We start from the raw sequence: 14,928 nt of genomic DNA, 5'->3' as shown, positions 1-14,928 counted from the left end.
GGGCAGGTAATAACCGCGGAGCAAACCACGAGAATAAAGTAACTAGAAGAACAACAATGGGGTGGAGCACATTTGGCAAGCACTCTCAAATTATGACAGGTAGATTGCCACTATCCCTTAAGAGGAAGGTATATTACAGCTGTATCTTGCCGGTACTTAGCTACGGAGTAGAAACCTGGAGGCTTACAAAGAGGGTTCAGCTTAAATAGAGGAGGACGCAGCGAGCAATGGAAAGAAAAATGGTTGGTGTAACCTTAAGAGACAAAAAGAGAACAGAGTCGATGAGGGAAAAAATGGGGGTTAAGGATATCGTAGTTGAAATCAAGAAGAGGAAATGGACATGGGCCGTGCATGTAGCGCGTGGACAGGATAGCCGCTGGTCATTAAGGGTAACTAACTGGATTCCCAGAGAAGGGAAGCGGGTTAGGGGGAGACAGAAGGTTAGGTGCGCAGATGAGATTAAGAAGTTTGCGGGTATAAATTGGCTGCCGCAAGCACGGGACCGGGTTAACTGGCGGAACATGGGAGAGGCCTTTGTCCTGCAGTGGACGTAGTCAGGCTGATGATGATGATGATGATGAAATATATACCGAAACGGCCGCAAGCATGCTTTTGTAGTCATGTTTTACATGGTATGCATGTCAATATTTTAATGTTTGGACGTGTCATTTATCTTTGTTGTCTACTCACGTCACGCGGTACCAAATTTTGTGTACGTTGAGCTGAAACAACTGCGAGCGCGCAACAAGCGTGAGATGTGGTCATGTTTTACATGACAAGCATATCTTGATTATCATGTTTGCATGTCATTTACCTTCGTCGTCCATTCACGCACCGTAATACTGAATTTGGTTATGTGGAGCTAGCATGACGATCGCGAGCACGCTATGAGCGTACTACGTTGCATGCATGTAGTCGTGTTTTACACGACGCGCATATCATTATTATCATGTTTGGACGTGTCATTTGCCTTCGTCCTCTATTCACGTCACGTGATACCAATGTGGTATAATTGAAGCCAGCAAAACGGCCGCAAACGTATCATGAGCGTGGTATGTTGTCATGTTCGGTCATGACACGCATGTCATGACTATCATGTTTGGACCAGTCATATACCTTCGTCGTCCATTAATGTCACGTTACACCAAATTTAGTGTATGTGAAGCTAGCGAAACGACCGTGAGTGCACTATGAGCGTAGCACGTAGTCGTGTTTTACAATACACGAATGTCATGATTTTCATGTTTGGACGTGTCATTTACCTTCGTCGTCCGTTCGCGTCACGTAATACCAAATCTGGTGTACGTGAAGCTAGCGAAACCACCGCGAGTGCATCATGAGTGTGGAATGTAGTCATGACTTACATGACATGCATGTCATACTTTCCACGTTAGAGTGAGTGAGTAAAAACTTTATTGAACATGTCCGGCGTCATTGAGCGGGGTGGGGCTACAAGCACCCCGGCCTAGGTGACGGCCTCGAGTCCTTGGACCCGGGCGGCATCCTGGGCTTGCCGGACGGCCCACAGTTGATCAGCAAGGTCGTGGCTGAGCAGAGCCGCCTCCCATCGCGCCTCGCGGTTCGAGACTGCCATGTCTACCGGGTTCGTAGGGGACTGCTGCGCGTTACCGGTACACTTCCACAGCATGTGCTGCAGCGTCGCTCTGGCTCCGCACGCCTTACACGCGTCGGACGCATAAATGCCTGGGTAGCAGAGGCGAAGGATCACCGGATTCGGGTACGTGTGTGTCTGTAGTTGTCTCCAGGCAACCTGCTGTTTCTTGTTTAGTTTGGCGTGGGGTGGTGGATATTTGCATCTGTTCAGTCTGTAGTGTTGCGTGATGTCTCTGAATTCCACGTTAGAGTCTGTCCTTTATGTTCGCCGTGCAGTCATGTCACACCATACCAGTTTTGCAATACGTCATGTGAACGACACCATCGCAAGAGCAGCAAGACCATGAAATGTAAATCATGACATAAATGACATATATCTCACGATTTTTATGTTATGACTAATCGCTTATGTTCGTCATACTGCCATGTTATTCCATACCAATTTTGGTATCCATACCATTATCGAAACCACCAAAAAGCTGAAAGTCGTAGGTGGCTAGATAGATAGATAGATAGATAGATAGATAGATAGATAGATAGATAGATAGATAGATAGATAGATAGATAGATAGATAGATAGATAGATAGATAGATAGATAGACAGACAGACAGATAGATAGATAGATAGATAGATAGATAGATAGATAGATAGATAGATAGATAGATAGATAGATAGATAGATAGATAGATAGATAGATAGATAGATAGATAGATAGATAGATAGATAGATAGATAGATAGATAGATAGATAGATAGATAGATAGATAGATAGATAGATAGATAGATAGATAGATAGATAGATAGATAGATAGATAGATAGATAGATAGATAGATAGATAGATAGATAGATAGATAGATAGATACGCCCACCACGGTGGTATCTGGCTAAGGTATTCGGCTGCTGACACACAGGTCACGGGATCGAATCCCGGCTTCGGCGGCTTCATTTTTGATGGAGCTGGAAATGCTGTAGGCCTGTGTGCTCAACTTTTGGCGAACGTTTCATTTCATTTCATTTTTATTTCCTTAAAGACCCCCGAGAGGGTATTAAATAAGGGGTGGGTAACATACCATCGATATTTTTGTCGCAATGATAAATGTGAAGTTACATTTGAAATATTATGCATGAACCTCTATAGAGAGGTGATTGTGGCGATATCGTGGGAAAGGCCATTCCAGTCTTTTGCTGCTCTGGGAAAAAAAGAAGCAGGAAATGTTTTAGTAAGGACACGCGGGCGAAAAACTTGAAGCGCATGGCCGGTGCGACGAGATATGTGAGCTGCAGGGATAATGTAAGGAGGGCGGTTAAGTGGAGAGTGAAAAAACTTGTGAAATACTGAGAGGGTTGCGATGCGTTGGCGACATGATAAAGGGGATAAGTTACACGCGGCTTTGAGGGACGAAACACTGATGTCGTATGAGTACGAAGCATGAAATAATCTAGCCACACAATTTTGAATGGATTCAAGGGAATTTGTAAGACCAACTTCAGGCGGGTTCCAAACGGGAGATGCATATTCTAACTAAGATCTAACTAATGATGTATAAGCAGGTAGTTTTACATGACACGGAGCGCTGCGTAAGTGGCGTTTTAAGAAGCCAAGGGTTCTGTTAGATGTTGATACGATTTTATTAATGTGAGTGTTTCATGACAAATTGTAGGATAGAGTGACTCCAAGGTATTTGTAAGTGGTTACTGATTCGACAGGAAGGTTAGCTATGTTATAAAAAAAGCGAAGAGTGTTTAGACGGTGAGTGAATGAGATCAGTTTGCATAGGGTTTAAGGTCATAAGCCAGTTATCACACCACTGTAGGATATGGTTGAGGTCTTCTTGTAATAACATTTGGTCAGAAGGGTCAGTGACGGTACGATAAATGATACAGTCGTCTGCAAACATGCGGTAATTTGAAGATACGTGCATCGGAAGGTTATTAATGTAAATTAGAAATAAAAGAGGACCAATGACAGAGCCTTGCGGTACACCCGATGTTACCGGAAGAGGTACAGACAAACTATCATTTGCAACACCTTGTGGGAATCGAGGCTAGCCCGCCGCTTTTGCTTGGGCTTTGCCGCCTCTTTCTCTATTCTCATGTCCCGACATGACTACCCTCATCCGTGGTCTGCCGCGCTGGGAGAGTGGAGAGAAACGTTTAACCCCTCTCACCCGCATTTCTTAGGGAACTTTGGCTATACGTTCAAGAACCGCAGGTGGTCGAAATTTCCGAAGCCCTAAACTACTCGTCTGTCATACTCATATGGTAGTTTTGGGACGTTAAACCCCACATATACACCAAAATTTAATTACGCTCAAAGTAGCCCAAGTTCACTAAGAAATGCGGGTGAGAGGGGTTAAACGTTTCTCTCCATTCTCCCAGTGCGGCAGACCATGGATGAGGGTAGTCATGTCGGGACACGAGAATGGAGAAAGAGGCGGCAAAGCCCACGCAAAAGCGGCGGGCTAGCCTCAATTCCCACAAGATGTTGTCATACACTGAGCTTTCACTCTGACGTAAATTGTTATTTTACTTTCGTGCCTTTTTAAATGAGCCCTGCAACACTTTTTGAGCATGGTCAGAAAATGTTGCCGATCGGTAGTAGAGGCTCCCGACAACACGTGAGCCAAATATTATAGCGCAGCACGCGGCCTGGAATTCACCGTAAATGATCAAAGTCAGCTAAATATCGCTTTCACTTCTCTAACAAATAATGCAATATGCCATAAAATCACTCGTAGTAAGCCCATCTATCAGCCATTGGCTGATTTGAACTTGGCGCGCTCGGTCATTACAGAGATCGCTGAGGGAGGCTGCTACTTGTCCGCACGTGTGCGCGCGATCACACTGAAAAAGTGACGCATTCGAAGAAGAAAAAAAAGTGCTCAAGGCCACGACGCACAGGCGAGGTATTTTCATTGCCCCTTGCGTCCCTCCTTGATTAGGTTCCAGCGCTTTCGTCTTGACGAGAGAGTGAAATGTCAACACGCGACAAGTCTTTGCAACTCCACTCATACTGGGCGGATTCTCAAAATTTTTTGCGGCGTTGAATTTGGGACGCAATACGCTTTTCCAGTGAATGACCATTTGCGGAAAAGTGAGCGCCCCCTGTCGTGTAAACAGGAAAGCTTCGCTCGTGCTTTTGGTTGGAAAACATCTTCGTCAACTAACACGCTCAATGCAGTGTTTAGCGGTTTAAATGCGCTTGTTTTGTTGCTTTAGGACCAAAAACGCATGCCCGTTACTGAAACAACGGTGTTTGCGTGAAAACGGCAGTGTTCGCCGTTACTACGGGTCATATTGATGGAACGCCAGGCTGATGTTTTCCAACCAAAACCAAAACGCCTGTGCAGGAACGCTACCTGTGCGGTTACTGCTCATGCGCAGTGGTTTTCCCGCAAATGGTCAATTAATTTCATGGCTTCTCAGAAAAGTGTTTCAGGGCCCCTTTACGTTCGCCCATGCGCGCAAGCGTTCCTCTTTCGGTGCGGGGCACTACTAGTCAGCAATATATACTTGCGTTGTGACTACAGTTCTGACGCAGCACAGATGAAATCCGAGAGCTCTGCAGGTTGACCGGCAGCGTTGCGGCCGGCGATCTTCTCAGTTACGATAAGAACAGTGAGGGGCTCAACGTTGTTTTAAAAGCCACGCATTGTCAGCTCCACACATAAGACTGTTTCCGCGTATCGATACGCAGATAACTGGGCGAGTTAACTTCGAATGAATCAGGTCACCGTTCGTTCATGACGTCAGAACCGTGAGGCACGAGGTACATTTTAACAATCTATTTCGAAAGCGCACAAAGGGTCACCTGGCCATTCACCACTTTTTTCGTGTCAGTCGAGCACGTCCGCTGGACCCTCGGACAAGAGGCGGCCGCTTCCACGAGCAATGACCGCGGTGAACGCAAGCGATGTCACCGTGCACCTGAGAATGAATGAGGCGCTCTCTGACTTGGTCCAGCGACTGAACGCAGAAAACCTGTACGCCGTCAGGGAACTGGTTATCAGAAACCGCGGCAACTTCGAAACGCCAGAGTTGTATGCGCAAATCGGCCGCTGCGCGAGACTCCGACGCCTCAGCTGTGTTTCCTGCGCGTTCAAGCCAAGCACTCTGCTCAAATTGGTGCTGGAACAACTCAGGTATCTGCAGAAGCTCGAGTTATCGCTCGTTCAAGATTTCAAGGCGGTCGTTGATTCCGAGATCGGCAAAGTGCGCCTAATAGCGCTGCAAATGTGCGATATCATCCGGTACCACAGCCTGCGTCGCTTGTACGTCGAGGTCGGCGACGACCGCAACTTCGAGCTTCTACTGGAGCTTCTGGTCTGCTGCCCAAACCTAACCGAACTTCACGTTCACTGTGTGCGTGGAACGTTCATGGAGTGTCTGTTGAAGTGTCAGCAGCTTCACGAGCACCTTGGTCAGCTGGAAACTTTCACGTTCACCTCCGAAGTGCCGGACTCCGTTCCGATCTTTGACAGCCCGAATCCAATATTTAGGTTCCAGAACTACGCGGCCGTCTGCGGAAACGTCTGTCACGACAAGCCGCACCATTGGTGGAGTTGCGTAGAACTCGATCGCCTCGCAAGGAGTGGTCCATCCCACATTCTTCCCTCGCAGCTGGTCGTTTTTGCCTGTGGTGACTTAAAGTCGGATGCTTCCCTATTGGACGCAAGCATTCGACACAATTGGACACGCGTCCGCAAACTCTGCCTACTGCTTCTGCCGCAATGGTCCACTAGTGCTACCTACCCGAGGGCGACACTGTTGTCCAAAAACCACCTGGGAGGTTTCTTCTTCGCGCTGGAGAACGTCGTCGAGCTGAACGTGAGTTCATTTCACTTTCACCAGGACGTGATTCCGGACACTCTTCTGCATGATAGCCAGCTGGGGAGCCGCCTGCTGGCGCTCTCAGTGCCGCCGTGTTGGTTTCCGACGAAGTCTTCCGTACGCAGACTGCTGTTGTCTTGCCCCATCCTCAGAGACCTGGACGTGCGTGTAGTAGCCCGAGGAAATCACTTATACTGTGGTTCCTGCGATACTGCCAACACAGCACTGCCTGCTCAGGGATCATCAGACGTGCCCTTGTTGTCTTTCAGCATCACCAGGCTGACCCTTTGTGACGTCAATTATCAGGTACTCCCCTTGTACTTCGAGCACTACAGAGCAGCTGCAACGCTTCGACTCTCGGGGTGGTGCCCCGTCGGGATGACGCACTACGACAGTTTTTTCCGACATCTTGGCCAGTTCATGGCTCTTCGCTGCCTCGTGCTGCAGAATATGGACCTGCCACTCAACCATCGGCGTCTTATGGCGAGTGATCATATCTCTATGAAGGGCGGCAGTTAAGGACGCGTAGGTTATTCGCCGACAATGTCGTGGCGTGTGGTACGATGGTACTGTCACTCACTTGAAGGTAGCGGGCTTGCGACCACGGCGGTAGCGTTTGATAGAGGCAACGATTCCGAATGCGCGCGTAATTTTTCTTGGCACCCCTTTGAAAAATTACAGGTGCTGCAAAGTTAAATATAACAATAAAACTTGCAGCTGGGCGAGTTGGTTCACATGTCAAGATAAACTGGTGTGCGCAAATTAAAGACAAGGACTCGGAACAGATGGTACAGGGACAAGCGGTAAACTCCGATTGTCCCACTAGGGTGCACCTCTTAATTTTTTTTTCGTGGGTTCCGCTCTTGCAATCCCCGTGGCAGTTAATGTTTTGTTCTCGTTGGCACCACTGTGACACCGCTCAAAGCAGCGCTGATATAAAATTCGAATATTTCAAGCTGCAGATGCTGGTCTCTTTATTCGATTTCACGGCAAATATACGCATGTCACATCGGCCAGATATTAATGACATCAGTATTCTCGAAGTTAGCGTATTACGAGGGAACATCGCGCACAAAAGCTTGGCGGAGTGTTCTGCACCCCACGGCGTGTACATGGCGCTGGCGTTATTTGTCGGTGCACGGCGAGGTCAGCGTGTCGTACATGAAACTTTCTTTTTTCTTTCTATTGGAAATCGCTAACGACATAAGTTGTTGTTTGTAACCATGCTCCCACCTTTTGTCGAAGTCTTCGCGCGTGTATCGTTTTAATTTGTTTTACGCTTCTTTCAATAACGGGCGTAACCTTTTGAACTGTGTGGCGCGCATGTTGTTTGCTTGTTAACACATAGTAGGGTTGAGCCCACGTTATTTACTTTTTATGGTCGAACCATGCCCGGAAGTGGACGCCTACGCAGATTTACTTATCTGTCGACATCGTGTGCATCCTTTCTCTCGTTCCAGGCAAGCGTGTCCGTGATGCCCAACCTCCAGCACCTCTGCCTTCTGACGTCGTTGTGGGTTTCGGAAGCCGATGTATCGAAATGTATCCGTGACTACATCGCCCACTCGGCTCAGCTGAACTGCGTGCACGTACACTACAGGCGCCACAACGGCTGGTTACAGCAACGATTAACGGGCTTACATCGACCCCAAGGCCAGGTGCTGTTTCAAGGAGGACCCTGCTTCGCGTGCTGCTCGACGGAAACGTTCATTGGACTCGTCAAGCCGCTCAATCGCGACTGTGAGGCGAGCATGCAAACCAACTAAGAGATACAGCTTTTATCTAGTTTTCGTAAATCAGATTTTGAAACGATTGGTGATTGGAGCAATAAATTAAGGTTCGATCAGTGTAGTCAGAACATGACCGGTTAGAGTATTAACGGTTGGAGTTTAATACAGGCGGCTGTAAATTTTAAATGACCCCTAAAACAATGCCTCCTCTAGAAAGATGCTTGCGACTTGAGTGGTAAAGCCGGTTCCCGGCCCTCTTCTGTTCTCTCCTCCTCCACCCCCCCAAACAGTTTCGGCTGCGAGTGCTCGGGACGGCTTTAAGCTCTCCCATAGTAGAGTAACTCTAAATCGTTACCCTCTTTTTCTAACCCCCCCCCCCTCACTTCGGCGGCCGCCTAAACCTCTGAGATAAAAGCTATGTCTAGTGCCGTTTCGGAGGCAACACAATTGTGTCTTTGTGATGGCGTCACTTTCGAATCCAGTAGAAGTAGTGGTGTCGGCTTTGAGCGCTCCTTGCTGAGAAAGCACTGAACTACCAGGAAACTTTCGTCTCCGTGGGAAAGCGTGTGATGTCGCCGGCATCTTTATGGAAGAGGCGTAGCATAAACCAACCAAAAGTTCGAATTCAGTTGTGGCGTTGCGGCTGTGGACGTGTCTACAGCGAACGCTCATATTGCGCGCGTTCGCTTGTTTCTCTTTCCTTGGCTACGTTGCGTTCATCGCCTTGCCTGCGTGTAAGGTCCCTATAGATGAAACAAGTTTCCAAGGTAGCGACACCCTCCCTTTTCCTTCTCGCTCATTTGCCTGAAGCGCCCCCTGAAAGGTTTAAAACTTTCATCCAAAAGCGAATGTTTTGGTTCTGTTGCTACGGTGAATAGATGTAAATGAAACAAAATGGAACAAAATAAGACGTAGAATAAACAGTTACCTTTATGAACATAAACGGCTAAACACAAGAACAAGCGGGATGTGCGTTACTCAACCGGCAACGTTGGGCAGTTCTATACTTTACACCACTAGCCATGGCGTCTCGCGTAGTACATTTTAGTTCCACGGCCGTGGTATTTCGTCCACTTCTAACTAGTCCACTTCTCCGATTGTGTTTTGTTCGTGCTGTGACACAGTGAACGTGCTTCTTGCTGGATCCTGTAAGTGGCCACAGGGCGTGACGTTGTGACGATTGATTACAACCGGCTTGTGCACACGCAAGAAAAAAAAAACTACGACCAGACTGGTACGAACACTCGTCCAGCAGCACTGCGATGACGTTTTTTTTTTAAATGTGCCCATTTGGACAATCGTGATGCCAAGTGATTCTGATGCGGTGCTGGGACTTCCTGAAAAGTGAGAGTTCTACTGGTGAGGTGTCTCGAAGCAGCGCGTTTCGGCTCAAGCGGGAACTGGTCAAGAGTGAAATGTTTCTGAAGTTGCGTTGATTACAACCTACAGCTGTTCTGTATACGTGCATACCCACATGTATTTGTACCAACTGGCATGCACTAGACCGTCACCCCCGGAAAATCCCCTACGGCGCGCTTCATCGCCTGCGTTGCGTCGGCGCGTTAAACCATACAATCAATGGATACCTTGATAAATCGTGCGGACATGGTGTCAAGGAACCTCGCCCGAGTCGGTAGGCGTGAAGGGCGCTCGCGGCTGGCGCAGCCACCCAGCGAAGGGCGGCCGGCCGGCCGGCGCGATGTGACGTCGTCGACGTCACGTCACGTGACGCGCAGGCCTGAAAAGCTTCCGGGGGTGACGACTAGACACGCATTAGACGCGCGCCTGGCGTTTCAATAAAAACCGACAAGTGAACTCGCTTCGCAGATCCGCGTCGACATACGTTGACGGAGTTGCACGAAAGCATTCGCGTGAAATGGTTCATAGTTGCACTTCATGGTGCGCTTCATCTCGGAAAGCACGAGGTAAGTTGAAGAGAGCGAAACCATTTTCTGTTGTTTACGGCAACGCAGCATTGCTTAAAAACGCAGATGTTGCATTGAACGAGCATGGCGAAACAATCTTGGTCGACTTAGCGCACACCGAAACGCTCCTCCTCTACAGTTTATGTTCTGGCTACAATTTTGTCTTTGGTCACGGCGAGAATCCGGCTGGAGCCATATGCGCATGCGTACTCGTTTTGGACCTTTTGCATAATAATAAATAACACCACCAGCCATTTGCAAGATCACGTGCAAGTGATGCACCAATTACAGACGCGGATGACAGAGAAAAAAGAGGAGTAATCGAGAGAGTGAGGAGGACGGCTCGAGAACAATGAGTGACGCTACCTTGTTTCATCTAGGGACCTTAGCCTGCGCGCGTCTCTGAGCGCCCTTCCTCGGCGTCAGAAGGGAAAACACAAGGAACGTTCGTACTCACTATTCTCGGCGACAGATTTCTATGGCAGCACGGCCAAACTTACGTGGGCGGAGCTTATGCATGTGTTACTGCGCCAAGTAGTCCGTTTGCGGTCGATTTAGGTTTCGGTTTCGCCAGCGCATTCAACATGTACTTGCGGTTTCGCACGTGGATCATACAGCGAACGTTACATTTTTTGGTAGGATAGGTACAGCGTCGAGGCACTAGAGGCTGAGGCCCATCACAGAGCGAAGGATGCCGAAGTGCTTCGGAGACAGTGACTTAACGAGGCGCGTCGCAGAGCGACGGAGGCTAATTAAAAGCGCAAGAGGTGGAGTCGCATCGAAAAGCGTTGAGCACTGCGCCAGTTGACGAGGCACGCCGGCAAACTAGGACACCGAGGCGCATCATAGCGAGCAGGAGGCCAGGCTTAAAAACAGGCGCTATCCAGGACAGAGAGGAACCCCTAGGAATTGAGACAGTTGAAGGCTAGCCGGCTAGCTTAGAGAGAGTCTGATAGCCTATTGCATCAGAAGCGCAGACACCTTGCAGTGGCATCGAGAATAAGCTAGTTGAGCCACCTGGAGCTTTCGCACTGCACATCGAAGACGGCGATCTTGAAGAGTACGAACACCAGTGCTCCGAGCATTGTGAGCAGTTCCGACAGGAAGATGCGTCGCTGGAAACGGAATGGGAACGCAAATGAACTTAGTAACACCGAGCACGCCGTAAACGCCATGACACATCACCTCTCGTGACACCTGAGATCACAAAAGGGCCCACTAGGTTACTGTTACTGAGATCTAGATCAAGTGCATCGGGAAGAAATTATTTTTAGGTTAATTCAGACGCCGAAGCCTACGTCTCGTCTCTTCTTTTTCACTGGCAAGAACATGGGGATCAATGCGCGATGAGTGGTATGACGGTTGTGAAATGAGGTCTCGCTTCATTGGTGGATTGTGAAAAAATATCTTATGAAAAAAATGCTGTCGCGCCAGTTTCCTCCGGACAGTTAAATTGGGTAGGTCAAGGTTAGATTTCATTTCTGATATGCTAGCAGTACGGGAATAATTAGAACAAATGAACCAAACTGAGCGGTTCTGAACAGATTCTAACGCGTTAATTAAATTTTGCTGCACGGGATCCCATATAGCGGACGCGTACTCAAGCTTTGGGCGAATTAGTGATCGGTATAATAGAATTTTGAGGGACAGCGGAGCGCGAGAAAAGTTGCGGCGTAAGTATCCTAGCGTTCGGTTAGCGTTATTACAGATGTAGGTAACATGCGTGTGCCAAGATAGATTGTTGGTAATGTAAACGCCGAGGTACTTATATGAAGAGACATGCTGGAGGGGAACGGCGTTAATTCTGTAGGTACAGGTACAGGTATTGCATCAGAAGCGCAGACACCTTGCCATGGCATCGAGAATAAGCTAGTTGATCCACCTGGAGCTTTCGCACTGCACGTCGAAGACGGCGATCTTGAAGAGTACGAACACCGGTGCTCTGAGCATTGTGAGCACTTCCGACAGGAAGAGGCGTCGCTGGAAACGGAAGGGGAACGCGAATGAACTTAGTAACACCGAGCACGCCATAAACGCCATGACATATCACCTCTCGTGACACCTGAGATCACAAAAGGGCCCACTAGGTTACTGTTACTGAGATCTCGATCAGGCGCATCGGGAAGAAACGATTCTTAAGGAAATGCAGACGCCGAAACCTTCGCCTTGTCTCATCTTTTTCACTGGCAAGAGCATGGGGGAATGTCGCGCATGGCTGAGGAGTTAAAGAGGCTGTCCCCCACCGTGGCGAAAGGTAAACTGTTTGACCGGGACTAGCGGGGAGCGAAACCGACGCTGTTTCTCCGAGTTCTCCGGCTGCGGTTCCAAAGTGGCCGCTACCGAGTGCATCCGACAGATTAGTTCTTTTGCCTTTGTCAAGACCGGGCCCCTCAAAAACTGTGAGACGCGCGACTCTTCCGAGCTCCTCTAAAAAGGCTCATTTACGAACATCCCTTCCTTAAGCTGACAATAATGATCAATACTAAGAATTTACGTTGTATTCGGTTTTGGAAATGAGTTTTTGTTTTTTTATGTTTGGTCATTTGCCGACGAGGAATATCTTTTGTAAGTTTTACTGTCCTCCTAATATTTGAAGCAGATTGAGCTACTTCTTCGTTTGCCTGTGTGTGTTTTTTTGTTTTTTTTTTACTCCGGTGCACGCTGCGAGGAGATGGACCGCAATTTCCCCGAGGGTGATGTATACGAGCCGCCCTCCATGGTCTCTTTAGCAGATCGGAAGCCGGACTCGACGCTATCTATCACTCTCTGACAAACGATTTCGCCAAGTTGTGGAGAAAGGAGAATATCGATAAAAACATATAAGCGATACTATTGAAACGTGGGCGATCGAAAAGAGGGCTACAGGAACAAGGAACAGTGTATGGTCGCATGTCGAAATATCTCAATCCCGCCATTAATCCCGCCGTTTTTTGTTTTTTTTTACGCCGTTGGTGTGGACTGTAGGATCCCACTCTCATGTGGAAATGCGTGAATAAACTTGTCCGGCAGATGCATCAACAAAAAACTTCGCCAGCGCAGTAAGACTAAAAGGAACGCCGACGTCACACCTTTCGACACATTGTAGATTGTGTGGGTACCAACCGTTTCTTTGTGCTTAAACGATGATAAAAAGGCGCGTGAACTTGCTCGAGTGTTCTTTATCAGAAACGAGAGTATCGATTGTATATCTCAACTATCTGTTTGTCTACTTAGACTGCCAGGTACGCAAGCTCAACCATTTCTTTGACGTCACCTCATTTTTTTCTTCCGCGCACGCATGTGTTGTTCATTTTTTGTTTCATTAAACTTCAGTTGTTAGACAGCGCTCGTATTTTGTCAATCTACACTCTTGTTCTGTCTTATTTGTGTTGATTTTGTACAAGGTGAATTCGTGCATAGAGGGAGGGGGGTGCAAATAAATGAGCGCCAAATCAAGCTAGGACCTGCCCAGTGCCAACCATCTCCACTCTGCCTGTTGCGAGTGAGTGCCAAGTGGGCAATTTTTTTTTTTCGCTTCCGATTGAATTACTTTAAAGTAACGTATATAACCCACGTCATGTGTGCCAGACGTCTGCGAAAGGTCGGATGCGCTGATCGCACAAACACGATCGGGAAAGAACCTAACCTTACGCAGTCTTCGCATGGCTGCGATGTTCCGTGCGGCTTCGTGTTGAACACAAGCGTGTAAACTACGATGCGATAATGATACGAAAACTAGAAAGTTTGAAATATTGTGAAAGGACGTAGTGAATGTAAAGGACGTAATCAATGTAGCAACAACGCCAAAGACAAAAGCTGGAGAAGAAGACAGACACACAGCGCCGATTTTCAACGACACTTATTAGAAGATAGGATACTATGTATTTGTGGAATTGAAGGCATGTGTAGCAGAAGGTGCCGTAATCAATCGCGCAGTTTATAGTCACTTACGGAGTTGGTGAATTCACTCTTTTCTACCTACATGACTATTTTGTCTGTTTTTCTCATTATCGAGTGTTGTCCAGTCGAAAAAAAATGACAATACACTTCTTTCGAACATTCTTTTCGGCAAAGAAACACCCGCCCGAGCTTTGAGATGTAGGCCGTTGTCATTTTCGAAACGCTGTCCCGGAGAAAGAAGCCTTCACCGCTTGACGTGAACACAAATATTATGCACAAAACTGTTTACAAAGCAAAAAAAAAAAAGATAAGGGCCCACTCTGGGGCCTAAAGAAACAGTACCGGTGTCTAGCCGGTAAGCTTTCGTAGCAGCGAGAGACGTCCCTGCTTTGTAGCACTCCCCTTTTATCCCCTCACATTTTTGCCTTCGGTCATGGACACCGGCTAAGACCAGACAGGCAGTTTCGTGGAAGAAGCGGGGGGGGGGGTGAGTTCAACCTGACGGACATGTAGGACTCGAGCATTCTTCGGTGGACCTTGCCTCGGTGGAGTAGGGGTCACGCCGGGCACGACCTTGCAACAATAGAAATTCCGGCTACCGTGAGTCACATGTACGAGACTCCACACCGAATCTACACGTGTTTCCTTATTTCTGCCCGAGTCCAGCAGCACGATATTGCCGCTGCTCCTTCGTGGCATCATGACATTTGACTCGCACATGTACCGCATACTATGACCGTCAGAAACCCGATTAATCGATGGCTGCGTGTCGTGATGCCCAACAGCGCTCTTTTCTGTCCTTGTTTTCTCGCTTCCGTAGTTACGAAGTAACTACTTCTGGGTTGCGCTGTTCCTACATCCAGCTTAGCAGCCAGCGCTGGAGCCTACGTTGTTTTGCCACTGTGAACTATTCGCCCCGTTCTAGAGGCCCTGGAACGGACTGCCGAAA

The 14,928-nt window shown here is 48.0% G+C and overlaps 1 protein-coding gene across 1 annotated transcript; it reads left to right on the top strand.

Moving 5' to 3' along the window:
* The first annotated feature begins 5,383 nt into the window (after positions 1-5,383).
* LOC142766886 (uncharacterized) lies at positions 5,384-8,501 on the top strand. The gene is made up of 2 exons (XM_075868088.1): positions 5,384-6,442; positions 7,906-8,501. The coding sequence occupies exons 1-2, from the start codon at positions 5,507-5,509 to the stop codon at positions 8,209-8,211; spliced, it is 1,242 nt and encodes a 413-aa protein (XP_075724203.1). The 5' UTR covers positions 5,384-5,506; the 3' UTR covers positions 8,212-8,501.
* Positions 8,502-14,928: the final 6,427 nt, after the last annotated feature.

The sequence above is a fragment of the Rhipicephalus microplus genome, chromosome 7 (genome assembly GCF_043290135.1).
Source record: "Rhipicephalus microplus isolate Deutch F79 chromosome 7, USDA_Rmic, whole genome shotgun sequence".
Lineage (NCBI taxonomy): Eukaryota > Metazoa > Arthropoda > Arachnida > Ixodida > Ixodidae > Rhipicephalus > Rhipicephalus microplus.
This window is presented reverse-complemented; position numbering and strand designations above follow the sequence as displayed.

Coding starts and splice junctions, on each gene's coding strand:
- LOC142766886 (XM_075868088.1), top strand. CDS start 5,507: ATGACCGCGGTGAACGCAAGCGATGTCACCGTGCACCTGAGAATGAAT. Junction 6,443..7,905: donor AGAACGTCGTCGAGCTGAAC/GTGAGTTCATTT, acceptor CTCTCGTTCCAG/GCAAGCGTGTCCGTGATGCC.